Source organism: Exophiala bonariae (genome assembly GCF_035927105.1).
Source record: "Exophiala bonariae strain CCFEE 5792 chromosome Unknown scaffold_11, whole genome shotgun sequence".
Lineage (NCBI taxonomy): Eukaryota > Fungi > Ascomycota > Eurotiomycetes > Chaetothyriales > Herpotrichiellaceae > Exophiala > Exophiala bonariae.
Window position 1 is genome coordinate 915,184 of NW_027042486.1, and position 20,249 is coordinate 935,432.

Genomic DNA, 20,249 nt, shown 5'->3' on the forward strand with positions numbered 1-20,249 from the left:
TAACCAGTTCGCCCGTTGATGCTCGGGAGCCGGGGTGTGAGGGTACGAGTGTTATTATAAAGTAATATTCTCTCGTGCCTCTCCACAATGTCTCCATGGTTGATCACTTTTGTCGCTTTTGTTCCTGTTGCTCTCATTGCCTTGTCCTTCCTTCGCTCCACACTCTTGTCAAAGTACCTTGACGAGAAGCACGAGAAGAGACAATAGACAACTATGGCCTCTCCCAATCAAGAGGACATTGGTCCCAAAGACATTCCCAATAAGGATGTCGCCGTCGAGCCCTCCCACCCCATTGACGGCCACGGAGAGACTGGTGAACGCAGACGCACTCATCATGACATCCCAGACCATGGCCACAACCCTTCCATGCAGAGGGATGTAGACCCAAACCCGGACCTGGCTCTTCACTACTCCCACGAGCATCAGCACAAGCACTTACATCACAATCGCGCTTCTCTCGCAGGCCGACATGACGAGGTGCTTTACTCGGAAGGCACTACCTACGACAAAGCTCACATTGATCCAAAAGGTCCCCAAGACTATGTGACCCATAACCTTCGTGACCCTCACAATGAGAAGACCGAATTTCACGGTGACGCCGAAAAGGGTGCTCTCTCCGAGCCACTGAGGATGGGCTCCAACAACTCTGAAGACGACGGACAGAAGCATCGCGCGTCGAGGAATTACTCCAAGTACAAGATCTTCGTGCATTTGTTCATCTGGCTCCTGTTCACCGGGTAAGTCTCATATTTGAAATTTATCCTGGGAGTTGAATCGCTAATCACTTTCTAGCTGGTGGATCGCTGGTCTTGTTATGCATCGACACGACTTGGGATGGCTGATTCCATTCCTACTGTACCTTGCCATTACCCTGAGACTTATCTTCCTCTGGATACCCATTACGATTGTCACGAAACCTATGCATTTTGTATGGAACAACTCGGTCGTGAAAGGAGTTCAATTTATCCCAGAGAAATTCCGCATTTGGTTGGCCGCTGCTGGCGCACTCGCCGTCATTCTTCTTGGTGCCTTCGTCTCTGAAGAGTCTGCGGACAACACTCGAGGAAATCGTGCTATCTCCCTCCTCGGCTTGGCTGTATTGCTTGCAGTTCTCTATGTTACATCCCGAGATCGCCGCAGAATTCGCTGGCACACCGTTATTGGTGGCATGTTGACACAATTCGTAATTGCTGTCTTTGTGCTTCGAACCAAAGCCGGATACGATATCTTCAACTTCATCTCCTTCTTGGCCCGCTCTCTCCTGGGATTTGCCGATAGAGGTACTTCGTTCTTGACTGCGGATTCCGTCACTCAGTTGCACTGGTTTTTGACTGGTGTTGTACCTCCTATTATCTTCTTCGTGGCCCTGGTCCAAGTCTTGTACTACATCGGGCTTATCCAGTGGTTCGTTGGAAAATTCGCCGTCTTCTTCTTCTGGAGTTTGCGAGTCTCTGGTGCAGAAGCTGTCGTGGCTGCTGCATCCCCCTTCATCGGACAAGGTGAATCTGCTATGCTGATTCGACCTTTCGTGGCTCATTTGACTTTGGCTGAAATTCACCAAGTCATGTGCTCTGGCTTCGCCACTATTGCTGGGTCTGTCTTGGTTGCATATATCGGTCTTGGTCTCAACCCTCAAGCCTTGGTATCTTCCTGCATCATGTCTATTCCCGCCTCGTTAGCTGTCTCCAAGATGAGATACCCCGAGACCGAGGAAACAATCACTTCCGGACGCGTCGTTATTCCCGACGACGACGAGCACCGCGCAACCAATGCCCTCCACGCTTTTGCAAATGGCGCTTGGCTTGGTATCAAGATCGCTGGTATGATTGTGGCAACACTTCTCTGCATTATTGCGTTGATCGCTCTTATCAATGGTCTTCTTGGCTGGTGGGGAAGGTAAGATTCGCCTAAAACTTCTCAAAGTGGAAAATAATACTGACGATCATGATTAGATATATCAACATCACCCAAGATGGCAAGCCATATCTCACACTTGAGCTCATCCTTGGATACATCTGCTATCCAGTCGCATTCCTACTTGGCGTTCCAAGAGATGATCTACTTCGTGTCGGTCAGCTCATTGGTGTCAAAGTCATTGCCAATGAGTTTGTTGCGTACAACTCACTCACCACCGAGGCCCAGTATATCAACATGAGCCCACGCTCCAAACTCATCGCCACATATGCACTATGCGGTAAGTCTACACTTCTCAGTACCCTGCCATCAAAGCACATGCTGATTTCTGTTCTCGTTTAGGTTTCGGTAACCTTGGATCCCTCGGTACCCAAATCGGTGTGCTGTCTCAAATTGCACCATCACGATCTGGTGACGTCTCTCGCGTTGCTCTATCCGCTCTATTCTCTGGTGTTCTCGCCACCCTCACATCTGCTTCTATCGCCGGCATGTTGGTCACTGACCAGATCACTCTTGCCCAAGAGACAAGCTAGATACTTATCTCACACCGAGTCCACCACTTTCAACATTCGTTGATTTAATACCTATACCCAGTAGAGCAAAAGCAATAATGGCGAGGACGAGAGAGATCAGGGAGACTATGAAAACCATCACGATACCAAAATGCGCCCTGTTTGGAGTGTCTGCGCTTTCGCGCGACTAACTCATCATGTTTTGATATCCCGGCGCCCAACCAACCCTCTTCATGTGTCCCGATTCTCTCGCAAACCTATGTTTGGAGTGTCCACTTTACTTCCGTGGAATAACTCGAAAAGAAAGATTGTTACCCTTACGATTTATAGCTCTATATATGATACGAACTCGAAAGTGGAGAGATCTCAGCCTCTTCATTTTCTATGATATGTGAAATACGAGAGTCTTACACAACATCTTCTTTGAATTATCCTGCTTCTCTGTCAACTCCTTTCTCATTCCCAAATCCTTTAATATTTCATGTCGCTTCTAAGGCGTTAGTCCCGCTCCTGGTCCATTTACCCTGCAACCTAAGTGAATGATGGGCCTCAGGCTGCAAGTAATACATACGCCTTGTAAACCCTGTGTGGGCCCTCTGCCCGAACCCCCTATGCTGCCCACGATCAACACGGTGAACGCCAAGGAATGACAGGAGCTCTGGAAGTCAGATACATTCAACATCAGTCCCGCTGTGGACTGGACCATCATCGATTAATAAGACAGGATTCCATGTTGGACTTGGAGAGAACGAGATGGCAATGCGGACGCCCCCAAAGGGACAATATTCGTTTACATGACCATGCTATTGTGGGACGCAGTTCGCATCGGATAGTTAATATTTCAACAGCCGCCCGTAGGTTTCACTTGACACGACTTTATTCATAGCTTCGGTCATTTTGTTGTCTTTAGTAAAATCACCTTAAACGTTTCGCGCCTTCGGTCCAAATGAAGGAATACTTCTCTTGCGCATGAAGGCTGAACCTGTCTACGGTCGTACAGTGCAAGATGCACAGGAATGGAGGCATAAGACTGCAGACCGTGCATGCACCAGAGAAAGTCTGAGAGCAATCAGCCGTGTTAAGGAAAACTGCCGCCTGCTAAACACGATGTGCTATCTTTTAGATATTTGTTTCACAGCCTTGCGACCAAGTGCCCACTCTGCTCCACTCTCCGTTCATTCTTCGCCGACTCACCCCTCTGCACCTCATCCACATCACGCCAATTGCTCGAAAATAACTCCGGGCCCAGCCAGCGTTCTCTTCTGCACCTTGCCGGCCCTTCCTTTCTACAGCTCCCAATGTCGGCAATTTATAGCTCGCAAGCTCCTTGCGGAGATCCTGCCTCGGCGTGTGCAACCGCAGGTCATTCGCAGGAATGCCGGAGTTTGGCTTCAGCGCGACGATGACACCAACGCGCCGTACCCAGGGAGAAGCACAGCAGCAATATTAGGACGAGTTGAACAGCGACCGGGTACTTGATGATAACTCCACTCAGGAGGGATTCCTTAATCTAGAGGATTCTCTGATCGAAGAAGGTCCTACAATGGAATCACGCTTGGGTAGTATGGCTCATAGCCGCTGGAAATCCGTTTTGGCCAACAAATCAAAATATTAAATTATATCGATGCTTGCACAAGTTCGCCCGAGACTTTGGTCAATCACTCCCATCCGGATCATGAAAAGCTGCTTGTGAACTTGTAAATTGCTTTTGCGTCTCGTGATTGCTTTGATATCTTTGCTATGCATAATCCTTGCACAAATTTTTCCATGGCTATGATAGACATGGAAGAAAAAAGAATAATAATAACAAGAATGATGCGTGCGATAGAATACATTCCCTCGTTTCCATCGTCAGTCAAGTATCGGTGAGTCGATTTCCATCATCATCGTCCATCATCATGCAATCACATTGTCATACTGGTAGCAGAACGGACCTCCCGTTGTGCTTATCAGCTCTTTCAACTGGATCGGATTAAGCTGGAAGTATCCCCAATCCGGAAGCACAGACTCGAGAGTGACAACAGCACTTGGAGGAGTGTTCAATGCTGTACCCGTCTCACCGTTCATTTGCTGGGCGCGATCAGGATAATTGAGTTGCCAGCTGGTGTAGACCTTATCAATCATAGTATGCAGCGGATACCAGATGGGGTCTTGGGCCGAGACGTGGATGCTATTCATCTGGCCACCAATGCTGAAGTGTGCACCTGAATGAATTCCCAGACTGCTACTGCCGATAACCCCGTTCAGGAGGTACTCGAAGTGTGAGGCATTGTCTGCATGCGCTGCAGCAACTAGTTGAGCGCTATTAGTGTAGGTCTGCGAGACATAGGCGTTCAAGTCGCGCATGAGGCAAACTGGATTGTATGCATATGCGTCAGCGGGTAAAACACCCGTTTGGAGTTGTTTGGGGTCGATGAATTTGAGAGGAGCAATCATATTGGCAAATGGGCCACTGGTAACGCAACCACCACCGGAACCATGTGGAATGACCAGTTCAGCTCCAAGTTGAATTGGTCCAGTGTCGACAAATAGACCATCTCCAGACATAGAATACTCAGAGCCATCAAAGATCGGGAAATTGTGTGGATTGGAAGCTGTCGCAGCGAAATCCCAATATGGGAATCTACCACTGTAGCCACAAGTATGACGAAGGTCGGTCTCGTAGAGCCAAAGGAAGTAGCGATGCCACGTAGAGAAGAATCCACTAAGGTGTACTTGTTGCGTTCTGCCAACATGGATGACAGCATAGTCCATGTAACGACTGGTAGCAGCGGGATATTGCGAGGGATCAAGCTGCGAAGGTTGGGCCATTAGACATTTGACGGCATCGGTATACAATTTGCGTTCCCATGGCGCCATACTGTTATAGTCGACACGGATGCGAGTCTTGCTCGCAGTACAGGCCTCATATTCCCAGTCTGCCCATGGGTTCGCATTCGAAGTACGAAGGTTTCTCCATGGTGCTGCGGACACTATGGAGGATGAAAGGAGGGCGACAGCAGCAACAAACGTCGGTAGCGATTGAAGCATGATTAGCTAAAGATTCAGGCTGAGAGAGTGTGATTTTTGTAGTGTTGATACAATTTATGGCGATCTCACAGAGCATGCGCGCCGCAAAGAGTGCCGTGTTTGGAAGCGAGTGTGAAAAAGAGTCCAAAGCAGTAGAATATAACCTTCAGCCAAAGCCCGCTCAGCTGAAGCGGCCACTACGGACTTTAAATACGAGACGATTCATGGCAGAGGTTGAGGAGTTGATGCTAGAGAGAAAACTTTACCCGTTTAGAAGTCGGTTCAGCCGTCTGTACGAGTGACCGACCGTGCGCTGGACATTTCAGAAGAATACATTGGTGGGAGGCGTGTGGCTTGCAGAATGCAGCACACGGGAAGGTTGGAGGGGTGCAGATGAGCAGGACTATATTCTAATTTAGGCGGCGGGAAGGTGGTTAGGTTTAGGCTGTGTCTGTGGGAGCACAGTGTCTGGCTAGCTGGGATCAGGCGGACTTCTGCTTGGGGTGCACTAATTCTTTGTAGGCTTAGGCCAGATGAGCTTAACTCTTCGTCAACACGAGCTTGGTGAGGCTTGGTCGCTCTTTACTGGGGGGATTTGGGTTTGGTCAAGGTCGATGACCCTGTCACCATGATGCCAATGTCGTCTAGGCTCTATCGACTTTTCATTCTGGGGTGGAGGAGACAGTGTCCCACCCAAACTTGACTCGTGTGCGCGATAGGATCCTAGATCCGGATCCCAGTTTCACACGGACTCACATGCCATCGTGTTCGACGTGTCGCGCAAATCTTGCTACGCGGCCGAATCTACGAGTGTTGGTCTTGAGCTTCATCAGCTTTTTGGGAGTCTGTTGATATTTACAGGAGAACGGCTCTGTCGGTAAGCGCGTGTTGACATTCAATGATCTATGACGCAGAAATGAATCCGATTTTCGGCCATTTCAATTTCTTTCGCTGAGATGGCTGTCAAGTTGACCGCGGTTATCGCCAAGCAAAGGCTGTACAACTTTACCTTGAGAACCATTGAACAGAAATGAAAAATCAAGATTCTATCCAAGCAAGTCCAGCACCCGGTGCGGCTACCACGTGATGCTCGACAATCTTATGGATTGCTGAAGAACATGAGCAATCTGCCCATGAAGTTAGCCATTAAAATCATCCACGTCACACAGCTGCGCAACTAACTGAGGGATGGAGCTTCTGCATGGCTCTGGGGTTATACACCAGCCTGATCTCGAATTGTGGATATGATCTGTAACTCCCAATGGTCAATGTATCCATGATGGGACCCTGGAGGAGCAATCATAGCTCCCTGGTGTCAATAGTTGCATTGCACTTCTGGGTGCGCCGATAAGACTTCGCAATGCCTATGATCATGTTACACTTTGGCCATTATTTCGCACCAGGTGAGATGGAATTAAACTGGCTGAAACCGAGATTCCATCCTTGGTAGCCTTGATCAAAATACATGAGTAGTTGACGAGCAGGGTGTTTCGCAGATCACCTTCTGGCCTCCACCATGCGGAATAATGGGAGCAACGACAGTTTTCTAGGAGACAATCACGATTATTGTTACGCATATTTCCGGAGACCTGTCGTGTCACCGAAAATTAGTTGCCGGACCAGCAGATCAGTCATTGTCGAGATATCATCAGGTTGGACAACAACGTGCTTACAGCATTGGAAACATCCTTCGTGTAACTCGGATAGGGGAGCTCTTCGGATCACTTGTAATGCAAGGCTGGACACGACAGGGGTTTGCAGCTTGCTCTTCCTTCACCTGTCAGGCCAGTTGTGAGCGCAATGAAACTGGGATATGGTCCTCGACTACCTGATCTCTCTATCAATTCTGATTTATGAGAAGATGGTACAGATCTCGTCGAGACGGCACGCTACCACATACTGATGGAGGTCTAGAAAATTGTTCGCGAGGCAAGGTGCAGAGGCACTCCTCCCCTTGGTACGCAGTATAAAACAAGCCAGAAATATCTCTCGGACAGATGAAGAGGATGTCAGATGAATTCCAGCCGCCAATCTTCCTCAGTGGTATCACCAGCCTTGGTCTGGGACGTCATCTCATTTGAACTCGCGAGGGAATCTTTCGGTTCAAACTCTGTTGGTCCTTGTTCGATTGCTAATCACCCACACCAGCTGCAAAGGTGGTGTCATTACTACTGTAGATTACAGGGCCTGTGTCCACACGAGTTCTCTGGCGAGGACGTCTCTGGTTTCATTGAGATTACTTCGAGGCGACTACGGCGTTTGGTAAGAGGTCGGATTGCACAAGGCTGTTCAAGAATGTCCGTTCTGGATTTCTGGGCCAGTCTGTTGTGCCATGTAGCGAGCAAGGTGGAATGCGAAGGGTGAGTTGTTGATAGAAAACGGTTCACTTGATCCGGAATGGGAGGCGGGGATGCAAAAAGATGTGAGCATTGGCAGCGCTCATGTTGCCATTAAGCCACCAGAAAGGCGGACGGTATGCTCTACCTCCACGTGGTGTCCGCTGGGAACGTTCAGAGAAACAGTCCAACTGTCTCCAAGTTCTAGGTGGAGCTCAACATCGCGGTGATCCTCTCATGAACAACGCGTCGAAGTCCCGAAAATCACGCTCTGCACCTCACGATACACCCAGCGTTACAGCCCCAGTACTCGGGAAGGGAATGGCGCCCCTTTCATGTACGCCCACGATGGATAACGAACTCGGGTTCTAATACTCCTGCCCGACCACACTTTACGGTTTCGGAGATTGAAGTGTGAGAGGCAAAGACGCGGAAGAGAAGAGAACGAGAGGGCCTATCACAAAGAATAATCACACCATAATGAATCGCGCTATTCCTAACAACACCACTAATAGTCCAAAACAAATCTTCAACGCTTCACATACTGCAACGTGCATAGTTGGCCGACATCTCAGCACGCCATCAATGCGAAGGACGCCGTGGCGATGCGTCCGGCTGCTGATCCTGTCTCGGTTGTCGAGAGCGAGCGCTGGCCCAGGCAACGTCGGCAAGCACCCCCCGAACACTACAAGTACTTCACTGCGGTCACATCGACACTTCATGCGCATCCCAACCAAGCGACTGTTAGTACTGGACTAAAGGGTTGCGCGAGAGGCTATGCACCGCCTTCCCCTTGCACCACGCTGTTTACGCAAAGCACTCCGCCTTGATTTACAGGCAGCGTGCACAAGGGCTATTGCCGCCACAGCGAACCTTGCGGCGATGACAGCGATTAAAGGCCGTAGCTACTCGATCAAGTGGACTTCCGGCTTCGTGTTGGTCCATGGCTCTCTTCAGCACCTCAATCTTGCTGGCCAGAAGATTCACTATTCCATTCAAAATCGCTTGTGAACCGCAACGCAGTAGGCAAGTGAGGCAGGGTCGCCTAGACGACGGTTGTATGTCAAGCCCAGAAATACGGTCAGAGCACGCTCTACTCAATCTCCCAATTCTTCTTTATGAGGGCTTCAAAAATCGGGGCATGTATTCCTCGCAAATTGCCGAAATTGCCGAAGTTTCCGTCCCGTGCTCCAGGGTGGAGTTGTGGAGTGGATTCCACCACACATTTCGCCGCATGTGCTTGCCTATTGGCACTCTCTGAGGCCGACCGTACGCAAAGCGCGCCATATTCGCAGACTGAACTGATGTTTGAGCTGGTCATGTCGCTATGGGTATATATCCATGCGTCTTCTCGACGATGCCGGGTAAGTCGTCCATTCAAGCAATCGCTACGCGTTGTCAACGTTCGAAAGTCGCATGAGCCACAGCAGTAATAGACAACCTTTCTGAGTGTATAAAGGTCACAATCTTCAGTCATGGTCCAGATCAAAGAATTCGAGGTAGAAAAGGTATACAACATACAGATCACCGCGACTTTGGTAATAGCTCCGCCAGGACACGCGCTGACTCTGTCTTCATAGTGGATGGACGAGAATGAGGGCGACGCAATTCACAATATTGCAGAAACATGCTGTTCATCCATCACATTAGAAGAGCTTCAGCAATTGTCCGGCGCTGATAGTCCATTGGCATTCCTCGACCCCAAGCAACCAATGACATATGGACCCATTAGAGGTTCAGTCGCGTTACGAACCCATATCGCAGAGATATACGGTGCCGCCCCCATCTCTGCGGATGACGTCCTGATCACTAGTGGCGCCATCCATGCTAATTTCTTGTCTCTTTACGCACTTATTTCTCCGGGAGACCATGTTGTATGTCAGTATCCCACCTACCAACAACTATACAGCATACCGGAGTCCCTGGGAGCGGACGTCACGCTGTGGAAGGCCAATTTTAGCGATAAATGGGCAATGTCTTACAAAGACCTTGAAAGTGCGATCAGACCAAACACCAAAATGATCATTCTGAAGTGAGTAAATACAACAGTCATAAAGTCTATCTCATCGACTGATTTATTCTAGTAACCCCCAAAATCCCCTCGGTACAGTAATGACCAAGGAAGAACTTCAGAAAATTGTGGCTCTCGCTCGTGCACACGACATTTTGATACATTGCGACGAAGTGTACTGGCCATTGGTACATGACGAACATATCCAAAGTCAAGTCCCATCGATCACGGAACTAGGTTATGACAACGTCGTGGCCACTGGCTCAATGTCAAAGGCTTACAGTCTTGCTGGGATTCGAGTTGGCTGGCTGGTTTCACCCAAGAAAGCTCTCATCGACCTCCTAGCAAGTGTCCGTCACTACACCACCATCTCGGTGAGCCAGATTGACGATCGGATTGCTACACTAGCCATGCGTCCGGACGTGCGTCGAAAGATTCTAGAACGCAACATCGCACTGGCCCGGAAGAACAAGGCCTGTGTCGAAGCATTGATTGCGGAATTTCCATCGGTTTGCGAATGGGTAACACCGAACGCGGGCACAACTGGACTGATCCGACTTCGTCAGAAATCAACCAACGGCGGCGGGTTTATAGAGGATGTTTCCTTCTGCCACAATCTGCAAAGAGAGACAGGGACGATGCTGGTTCCGGCAAGCCACTGCTTTGGGGCAGGTAAAGAGTTCGTTGGCTGTGTCAGAATTGGCTACGTGTGTAGCCACGAAGAACTTGTCAGAGGACTGGCGGGCCTGCGCAGCTATCTTGCCCAATACTTTGTAGATTGAGCAAATGAGTAGATTTCACAGGCTTCATCGCCTGAAATAACACGCGAAGCGAGGGTATCGTCACTGTTGAGGACGCATATCTGGCTTGAACCACACCGCTATGAGCGTGCATGGCTACCGTATTACGGATCGGTCATCGTGAATTGTACTGACCTTGGCAATTGTCAAATCGAAGACCGTCGCGCCCAGCATCGTTGCAAGATCGGCAACAAGAAAGAGCCACAGCCGCGTCTCGGGTTCTTAGTATATACCTTTTTTCATCCTCGCAACTTGGACGATCAAGCAGTCGACTAATGGATCCCGAAAATCGATCCAAGGTTGCACCAATGGCTTGTGGCAAAAATTCATCAGTCCTACCCCAGCAGAAGAGAAGTTGTAGGGAGACATTATGAGCATATCACCCTGCATAACGGCCAAAAGCATGATGATTAACCATCCGTAAATAAGGGCCGCGAATGCCACTGCTTGAATGTTGAACAATATCGTAAAAGGTAATATGAAGTGACTTCCAAACTATCGTAAGCAGCGCATTTCCTCTGTGGAGGACTTGTCGAAGTTGCATATCTCCGGCGATAGGTTCCTTTCAGGAAACATGTATTCAGGCTGCGACTGCTCTGCAGGGTGAGGTACAATGCTGATCAGAAGGGGATTTTTTGTGGCGCGCCTTGTGACTGTACTTTAACTTCTCAGTCACGTGGATTGTCCTCGTTTATTTCGCGAATTTCGCGAGTTTCACCCTGCCTCCCGAAAGTTTGCAAAATTCTTCTCGCAGCTGAGCACACCTGGGCACCAATTACCGACAGAGACTTCGGGATCTCGGCAAATTCTGATTGTAATGGAGCATTCAAACAGCCGGAAAACAAGATCTTCACGAGGTTGCAGGGCCTGCAGAACAGGAAAGGTCAAATGCGACGAGCTATTGCCCGTATGTAGCCGGTGCGAACGGCTCCAGCTGTCATGCGAATATGTTCCGAGGCTAAGGAAAAAATACACATTCGTGAAACGAAAACCGCGACGGGACGCCTGTGCAAGTAATGATCAATCAGGCCTACAGCCAACACCCTCTGTCGACAACCATCCGGTTCCAAGTCTCCCTGAGACAGGGATCTGGCCTATGCTTGGGCCGGATGAACAAGAAGCAATAACCTACTATCGAGCACGGTTCACCCGTCTACACCATTGTAAGACCGCACAGTTCAACACTCTGAGTATGATATATGAGATCGCTACCAGATCAGAGGCAGTTCTGCACATGTTAATTGCTGTCGCTCGAAAAGAGCTGCTGTTGCTAAGGGCCAACGGGAATAGCGAAGTCCTGAGCGATGATTGTTCCATCCGTCACTACTCTTCAGCATTAATAGTTGTTCGCAAATTCCTCAACGGACTCGACGATATAAACGAACTGGATACAATCCTCGTAACTATCTATCTTATGGTTCTATACGAACAGAAGTCCGGCGACGGGGACGGCGCCGCCCTTTCGGCGCATCTGCAGGGCTTGGCATCCATCATTAGAGACCAGGTCAGGAACACGACGGCGGTGATTTCGGAGTCTCTCGTATCGTCTGGTACGGAACCTGAGGCTGAAGCATCAAGCAGCAAGAAACCATTGTTACTGGGGTCCTTCACGTTGTTTGCAGTGCGTATGCTGGAATGGATCTGCTTTATGGATGCATGTGCATCATCTTTTGGGATTGGTGGAGATTTCAACGGCACAATTCGCGACCTTTTCAATAAGAGCGATCATAACAGCGACCTCAATACTGCAGGCCACGCACAAGTTCTACGAGGATTTGTGACTACTATGGAGAGCTATAGTTATCAGCTTCCATGCAGTTTCTGGGGTACGACTTATCCTATTGAGGAAATCCTGGACGATCTCGCAACAGATGAGCTTTATATCCTCTATGGTACTTCTGTTCAACTGAGATATCTAGTCTCTGGAATGTTCGTCACTGGAGCTTCTGCAAGCCAGAACCTCCAGCAAAATGTCGACAGGGCATTCTTGGAGGTCATGGATCATCATGCACGCCTATTTGTTTTGGCAAACCAAATGACATCAGATTTCGACATCACTAAATCGGCGATTCGGGAGACGCGATTCATAATCCCACACTACTACGCGGCTCTTTTATTCTATTTCAGCTGCACGAGCCAACAAAAGACTCAGACTCACCGTCATGAGCTGGCTGTAAAGACAATCATGAGGCTGGCGCTACAGGCTTTCCAGGCAGAAGGCCACCAAGCTATGATTCGCATAGCGTGGCCACTGTTCATGATTATGATCGAAACCGAGGACGAGTTCTACCGAGAATGGGCATCATCCCAGCTAAGTGCGATCAGCGTTTATGGTAAGAACTATTCGCGCGCGGTCTTGTCTGCGAGGAGTTTCCATGCTGAAAGACGGCGGCACGGTGATGAAGCTAGCCTCCCAAAGCATCTACTCAAGGCCGAATTCGGTCACTTTTTCATCTAGGCGTCGATTCTGATGCAGGCTTGCTTAGCGACTCGAACTGAGTATCCAGATGTTGGGATTGAGAGTACACAGGCCTTGGCTGCCCTGAGTTTTGTCTTTTGGTAGTCCAATATGCGGCACATCCTCTGCTGCTTGGAGGCTAATACGACGAGACTGGACATATCAGACCCAGCCCCGGGATCTAAGGCCGCTGTTCTCGAGCGTGGAAGCTGAGAGTGACTAATCCATTTAAGCTCTACTACAAGTATTCACGGCATGCTGATATGGCTCTTTACGCCGGAGGTATCTGCATCATTCTGTTATCGCAGACATCTAGAGGCAAGTCACTCAAGGACATGACCTTACAACAGGGCTACCACGCCCCGAGTTTTTCGCCATCTGCAAGTTGGAATATTCTTTGTTGGATTGCCGAACTTTTGGCCAAGACACGACAGAAGAGCAAAGTGCATCATTGCTCAAATCAGTATCTTTGGACGAGATACCCGCATTGTTGACGAGACAGATCCAATTGACCGCATTTATCTGGCGACTGTGTTGCAGTACAGTACCGCACAAGCTCATCCACCCCTCTATGCACAGCTTCGATCAATAACATCTGTATCTCACCCCCGTATTCCTTACTTGAGAGATCCGGATGTTGTGATCTGTGGAGTTTCAGCAGATGGCCTCGCGAAGGTCTATGACGCCCTTTTCGACTACTGGAATGAGGACACCGAGCCATTGGAGAGTCGGCAAGGGATATTCATCGAAGAGTTTGTCTATCCTCCTCTAGTCGCCCAGATCAGACCACGTAAGGTGAATGTGGTGCCTGTCCGGATGGATGCTCAGGGCATGTTGGCGCGCGGGCGCGGTGGCCTCCTGCCGTTTACATCATTCTTTAAGCTTCTCTCAAAATATGAAAATCTGCTTCATTCTACCATTGACGCTAATCTGACAAAATCACCAGACAAAATCCTACATCAACTGTGCTTTCGCTGGTCATGATGTAAGTACCTATGCAGTCACTGCAACCGCACCATTGGACAATTGCCGCTCTCATTCACGTCCCTTTCTTGGATTCCTGCTGGTGACGGCACCAGTAGCGATCATAGGATGCCTATCGAGTTTCAAAAAGGGCAGTAGCAGCATGGAAGTTCAGTGCGCTGTGGTGATGACATGGCTTGCTTCTGTTCAGATATTTGGCCTCTGGATGGCGTTGGCGATGCAGAAGAGATCGCTCCTACTAAATGGATCTTCCAAGACTTTTAATGCTCCCACTACCACCAAGCACAGAGATCTAATGACCGAAGAGCTTCTGCAACGGCTCGGCACCGCACCTGATTTTGAATCACTTAGACGTTTTCATGTTGGGACCTCGAACTACCATCTCGGTAAATCTCTGGTGCTGTGGCCACTGTGGGCAGCGACCAAACTAGCTCCAGATCTGAGAATTGTAAATCCATCATGAGCTATACGACTCGAACTTGAATACGAAACCACTATTTGTGGAAGAAAGTTGAGCTTCTTCCTGATGCCCGCCCCCACAATGCTTTTCCAGCTTCAGTGGGGGTTCAATCCGGCAAATGATACCCCTCCAAACAGCCCCCCGGATCTACAGCAATCACTACCGTCGAAATGTCGGAGTATCTATCACCCGATAGGCATCGGCTATTGCACACGATGAGATCATTGGGGGTGGTCTATCACAATTTGATCAAAAATATTCCATTTGCCTCAATTGAGACCTCATCTCCTCTGTTATATGAGACCATCGAGTAGCTTTCTCATACAAAACTGCTTTCACTATTGATAGTATCTGGCCAAGAAAAACCACAAGCAGTATTAGAACTCACCAAAATGCCGAAATTACTCTACCCCACATCCATCAAGCTCGACGTCCAGAGCCTCGAGGGCTTCTCCGTCGAGCTAAAGCCGTACGACGCGAAGAAACCGATCGCAGACGAAGACACCGACGCCGAGTTCCTAGTGACCTGGGCCAACAGCGCCGACAACCTGAAAGATGCGGCGCAACGCTTGACCAAGGTACGATGGATCCAGTCGCTCGCGGCGGGGCCCAACGACGTGCTCTCTGCTGGGTTCGACCCCAAGGTGAAAGTCACGACCGGGTCCGGCCTGCACGACCACACCGTCGCGGAACACGCGCTGGGCATGCTCCTCAACAGCGCCCGCCGTTTCTACGAGATGCGCGACTACCAGCTGCAGGGCAAATGGCCCGGCCACTTGGGCGGACCCCAGCCCGACCGTCCAGCAGGCGCCTTCACGACGCTCCGTGACGCCAACGTCCTCATCTGGGGGTTCGGCAACATCGCCAAGAAACTCGCGCCGTGGTTGACTGCTCTTGGAGCGACGGTGCGCGGCGTTGCCCGCCACGCCGGCGTGCGCAACGGCGTCGAGGTCTACGGCGAGGATAAGCTCCCGGAGCTCCTGGCGGAGACGGACGCTTTGGTCATGATTCTGCCTGGCTCGGATAGTACGCGCCATGCCCTTTCTGCAGAGAGACTCAAGCAGCTGCCAAAGCATGCGTGGATCGTCAATGTGGGCCGCGGCACCTCGGTGGATGAGGATGCCCTGACTGCGGCACTGGAGAAGGGCGAGATCGGAGGTGCATCGCTCGATGTGTTCGAGAAGGAGCCGTTGCCGGAGGATAGTTCGTTGTGGAAAGCACCGAATCTGGTGGTTTCGCCTCATGCTGCTGGTGGTCGGCCGCAGGGTGCCGAAGTCCTGATTGCGGATAATCTGAGGAGGATCTTGGCTGGGCAAGAATTGAAGAATGTGATCTAATGAACGTCCGCGAACAAAACTCTCAGCGTCAGTCACGTTCTAGACAAGGTCAACGAGGCAAGGAAACCACTTTGGGCATTTTTCACACTGAATTATGGATACCATTGAACTTTAATTCAAAATCACTTCAGACCAGCGAACTGGCTTTTTGCATTGAACTTCTATCACGTAGTCGATCCAACACGAATGCCTGCAGTTACTGCTTCAGAGCGCACATATTTGCGTGATTGTCCACACATCCAGCACCATATCCGTAATTCCTGTTGTTCCATCTCAGCGCCCATAAATGCCACAAACGCGTACAACCAAGTACGATGCTAGTATTGCTTATTTTGACCTTAAAATTCCATCCATAATGCTTATCCCATAGTGCCGATTGATTTCTCCTGGGAGGGGTTTCCGACTTTTCATGTAAATCATTTTTAGGGCCAAATCTCGCGCCGTCTCCATGCTTTTCCAGACGAGGCAATCGTGTTGCATTTCTGTAATCATATCTTATGATGATACACGGACTAGGGCGGGGCTTTGTCTTCTGTCGCAGACGGTCGAAATTGCTCAAGGATTTTCTTCAGTGCAGTTCTCCTGATGGGCTTGGGAAGAAATTCTACCATTCGGTCAGGCACCAAGTTACAACAAGTGATTGATGATCGTCGCAAGGGTCAAAAGACTCACCATTCATCCCTGCTTCATAGCAGGCATTACGATTAGTTTCGTGGTCAAAAGCCGTCAGTGCTATAATCGGTGCTTTGAAGCCGAGCTCTCGAATCTTGCGGGTAGATTCGATGCCATCCATCTTAGGCATTTGAACTATCGATCTAGTCAGAACTTGTGCATACCTCGATAACTGGATGACTTACTGTCCATGAAAATCAAAGAGAACGGTGGCGTCCCGGTTCCCTCAACCGACGTTTGTGAGGTGCTATCACGAACCTTGTTGAAAGCCTCTTCTCCATTTTCGGCAATCGTTACATTATTGACCTTTTCCAGCTCTAGCAATCGGAGAATCACCTGCTGGTTGACGCTATTATCTTCGGCAACAAGTACACTCGAATAACTTGGCCTGGGGGACACGACGGGCCGAGGACTTGGGCGAGCAGTTTTGTTTTCTTTCGGACTTTCTGGTGGAGGTGTAGATATCCCAAAGTCAGGCGCATCCATCTTCTCGAATGGGGTCGCGACAGATTGGATTGTTGCCAGGGGTACACCGTTGCTTCTTTTGTACTCATAGTGACGCTTTTCCATCAAGTCTAGGGCCTCATCTGTTGCTTCACCTGTTTGGCCCTCGTCTACGAGGTACGGTTGTGAAAATCCAACGAGTCTTGGTGCGTCAAGCTGTGAATCTCGATCCTGAGAATAAACAGAACCTTTTGCCGATCGCGTTGAGCGTACATCGCGAGCCGCCCGTGGTCGGTTGCTAAAAGTGTCGAACTGTACACTGCTCGTTACACTGGCGGCTTTTGTCGAAGGTGGTCGAGCAAGCGAGCCGGATATCGATGGGACAGACTCTTTCGTGTATCTCAATGGTAAGGATAGTGTAAATGTGCTGCCAATATCAACGGTACTTTTCACGACAATGGACCCGCCCATCATCTCCGCCAATTGAGAACATATTGCGAGTCCAAGTCCAGTTCCACCATGTTTTCGACTCAGAGCAAGATCTCCTTGAACGAAGGGCTTGAAAATCTCTTGCTGTAAATGCTCGGGAATACCTGGACCCGTGTCTTCGACCTCAAAATCGAACACTAGGCCTATCTGTGATGAATCATTTGATGCCGTATCGTTTGCAGCAGCATCTTGCATCTTACGCGGCTCGCCAGTAGCGGTAGGACGGTTTGAGTATGAAACTTCGGGCAGGGTACTTGCGTGTACCAACTTCCGATAGCGTATCCGAACCTCGACCGTCCCTTTGGGCGGGGTGAATTTGAGCGAATTGCTGACAAGGTCTTTAATATGTTAGCTTCAGTCAAGAGCGGAAAATGGGGATAGATGGGCTGCTAGAAGTTTGAGTCTCTTATCTGGATGGGAAGCTGGAGGTCCGAGATAAATGCTAGAAGACTCACTCATTAGAATTTGAAGAATCCTGTTCTTGTCACCCTTAAGTCCAATCTCACGAAGCGGCCCAGTGTCTGCAGGCCCCCTGGCAAGAACATTGGTGTTGACTCTTGGTAGATTGTCACTTAGATTTTGCCTCGCAACGATAGCGTCTTCTGGGGCATCGTCGTCAAGGTTCCGGGGTTGAGACGAATCTGTACCAAGAAACACAAGCCGGAGAGAGACATTAGCGTCCCGTGCCTGCTTTTCGAAGATCGAAATAAGCTGCGTCCCAACGTCCACCAGACGAAAAGTCCCTTCTTCGATAGCGAGTCGTTGGCCGTACGAACTGCGACTAAAAGTCAACAGATCATTGAGTAAGTGCAGGAGCAGGTCGGAAGATTTGTAGATGATCTTGAGTGACTGCCTTATTCTCATGACGTCCTTCTCCTGCATAGCCACCGCACACATGCCGATGATACCATTTAACGGGGTTCGAAGTTCGTGCGACACATTAGCGATGAATAGTGTCTTTGCCTCATTTGCAGATCGAGCAGCATTTCGACTTTGCTCAAGCTCGGCAGTTCTTGTTTTCACTCGCTCTTCAAGCTTGTTATATTGAAGGGATAATTCGTCGGCCATATCGTTGAACGTCGAAGTGAGATCAGTCAGTTCGTCATTTACGATATGCTTTCTCGTTGCCACTTTCTGGGGGATTTGGAAAGACCGTATCTGCCTTGGGCGAGATTTGGTTTTGCACGGCTTCCTGCGCACTGCTGATGCGAAACCTTTCTCTTTCAACAACGCTCCTTCAAGGGCACTGTTTTCCGTATCGGTATCAGACTTTTCCGAAGGCACATATGATTCGTAAGTGAGGATAGAGTTCTCTGTTGCAGCCTTGAGCGCTCGAATCGGCTTGACAGCAAAATGTGCCAGAGGGCTGTGAACACATTCTTAGCCTGGGAATCGGAGATACAGAGGAACTTAACTCACAAGCAGATGATAGCTATCCCACCCACGACGCCAAAGATACAAGCCAGAACTGTGTTACGAAGCTTGTTGATGGGAGCCATTGCCTCGCCGTAAGCCTGACCGACCACAACAACCCAATCAACAACATCAGTGGGGATTCTTGCATAGCCTACCGCAATATGTCGGTTCTCTTCGTTGTGTGTTGACATAAGCGATCCTGCGTTATTGATCTCGCCATTGATTGAGGACCAGGCTTTTAGTATGGCTGGATAGTCGCCCATAGGAAATGGGAGATATGGATTTTGTGCTCGTTGTGGATGTCGATTACTGGTTGGTGGCAAGACGAATTGAAGTGGCACTTCAGCGTTTTGTGATTCGCTCCGGCCATCAACGTCTTCAGCAAACAGGTTGTCAGGTTCGTGCGGACCTATTATCACCATCTCACCAGTGTGCCCAAGACCGACCTTGGAAGTCACAACACTATATAGTACTCTCGCATCGAGTACCACAGTCAGCCAACCTAGAATGTCGCTATGGTTGACATATCAGCCTCTCGTGAAGAAAGCCGCTGCAAGGAACATACATACCTCCGACTAGTGTTATCTATGAATCAAGTCAGTGTCATCTCATACGTGGGTGTGATTAATCACGAGGGATCGATTCAACAAACACGAACATGAGTCAAAGCAGGCTTCATGTGTCAGGGTCACTTACTGTTAATAGCAAGAGTCATTGAAATCAATGAAAGGTTGTTTCGCAAAAACAGCGGCCCTAACAACAACGTCGAATTGCTGGTCAATACCTTATTGTCGTAGACAACGTGAGTCTGATCTGAATTTCCCTGCCCAAATGTGAAATTTGGGAAAAGGTTTGGGGGGTAACCAATCTCGTCATCACCAAGGTACGCTGCTGTGCCATTCTCGTAGGTATAGGGAAGCAAGTATTTCCCTAAAGCCGTGGTCCTCGTCACCATGGCGATTTCCTGATTGCCTCCATCTACTTGGATGTTGTGTGGATAGACTGCAGCTTGTAGAAAGATTGCGTCATCCGCACCACCAGATAACGCGTTGTTGAGATTGCTCTTGTACAGTGTCAGCAACCCTGATAGATTTAAGGACGCTTTCACTCCTGCCACTGACCTCAATGCCTCGAGAAAGATCCTCTGTATGATTGCCATTGTTGAATTGTGTAACGAAGGATTGAAGATTTTCTCTAGTTGAGATAGACCTTACCGAGTCTCGGAAGAGTGATGTGGCCTGGGCGATCTGGGCAGCCTTGAGATTGGCGGTTACCGTGAGTGTCTCTCTCCGCGCATCTTTCATGTAGCGCACGGTTTGAAACCAAACAGACACAGTCAAAATGGTCAGCGCCACAACATTGGTGAGCGCGATGAAGAAGCATAATTGCTCACGGATTCGAATTCGA

At 49.4% G+C, this 20,249-nt stretch overlaps 6 protein-coding genes across 6 annotated transcripts; 4 read left to right on the forward strand and 2 right to left on the reverse strand.

The window, feature by feature from the left end:
- Positions 1 to 213: 213 nt before the first annotated feature.
- On the forward strand, positions 214 to 2,447 carry LTR84_001982 (uncharacterized protein; the record flags this gene model as incomplete). Its single annotated transcript, XM_064845600.1, has 4 exons — positions 214 to 737; positions 793 to 1,896; positions 1,953 to 2,194; positions 2,257 to 2,447. The coding sequence occupies 4 exons, from the start codon at positions 214 to 216 to the stop codon at positions 2,445 to 2,447; spliced, it is 2,061 nt and encodes a 686-aa protein (XP_064707145.1).
- A 1,875-nt stretch (positions 2,448 to 4,322) lies between these two features.
- Positions 4,323 to 5,456, reverse strand: LTR84_001983 (uncharacterized protein; the record flags this gene model as incomplete). The annotated part of the gene is made up of 1 exon (XM_064845601.1): positions 4,323 to 5,456. The coding sequence occupies one exon, from the start codon at positions 5,454 to 5,456 to the stop codon at positions 4,323 to 4,325; it is 1,134 nt and encodes a 377-aa protein (XP_064707146.1).
- Positions 5,457 to 9,246: 3,790 nt separating this feature from the next.
- Positions 9,247 to 10,564, forward strand: LTR84_001984 (uncharacterized protein; the record flags this gene model as incomplete). Its single annotated transcript, XM_064845602.1, has 3 exons — positions 9,247 to 9,279; positions 9,352 to 9,803; positions 9,856 to 10,564. 3 exons carry the CDS (start codon positions 9,247 to 9,249, stop codon positions 10,562 to 10,564), a joined length of 1,194 nt encoding a protein of 397 aa, XP_064707147.1.
- A 1,210-nt stretch (positions 10,565 to 11,774) lies between these two features.
- Positions 11,775 to 13,040, forward strand: LTR84_001985 (uncharacterized protein; the record flags this gene model as incomplete). Its single annotated transcript, XM_064845603.1, has 1 exon — positions 11,775 to 13,040. The coding sequence occupies one exon, from the start codon at positions 11,775 to 11,777 to the stop codon at positions 13,038 to 13,040; it is 1,266 nt and encodes a 421-aa protein (XP_064707148.1).
- Positions 13,041 to 14,876: 1,836 nt separating this feature from the next.
- Positions 14,877 to 15,821, forward strand: LTR84_001986 (uncharacterized protein; the record flags this gene model as incomplete). Its single annotated transcript, XM_064845604.1, has 1 exon — positions 14,877 to 15,821. One exon carries the CDS (start codon positions 14,877 to 14,879, stop codon positions 15,819 to 15,821), a length of 945 nt encoding a protein of 314 aa, XP_064707149.1.
- A 512-nt stretch (positions 15,822 to 16,333) lies between these two features.
- Positions 16,334 to 19,502, reverse strand: LTR84_001987 (uncharacterized protein; the record flags this gene model as incomplete). The annotated part of the gene is made up of 7 exons (XM_064845605.1): positions 16,334 to 16,425; positions 16,494 to 16,628; positions 16,679 to 17,764; positions 17,882 to 18,792; positions 18,846 to 19,355; positions 19,412 to 19,417; positions 19,495 to 19,502. The coding sequence occupies 7 exons, from the start codon at positions 19,500 to 19,502 to the stop codon at positions 16,334 to 16,336; spliced, it is 2,748 nt and encodes a 915-aa protein (XP_064707150.1).
- Positions 19,503 to 20,249: the final 747 nt, after the last annotated feature.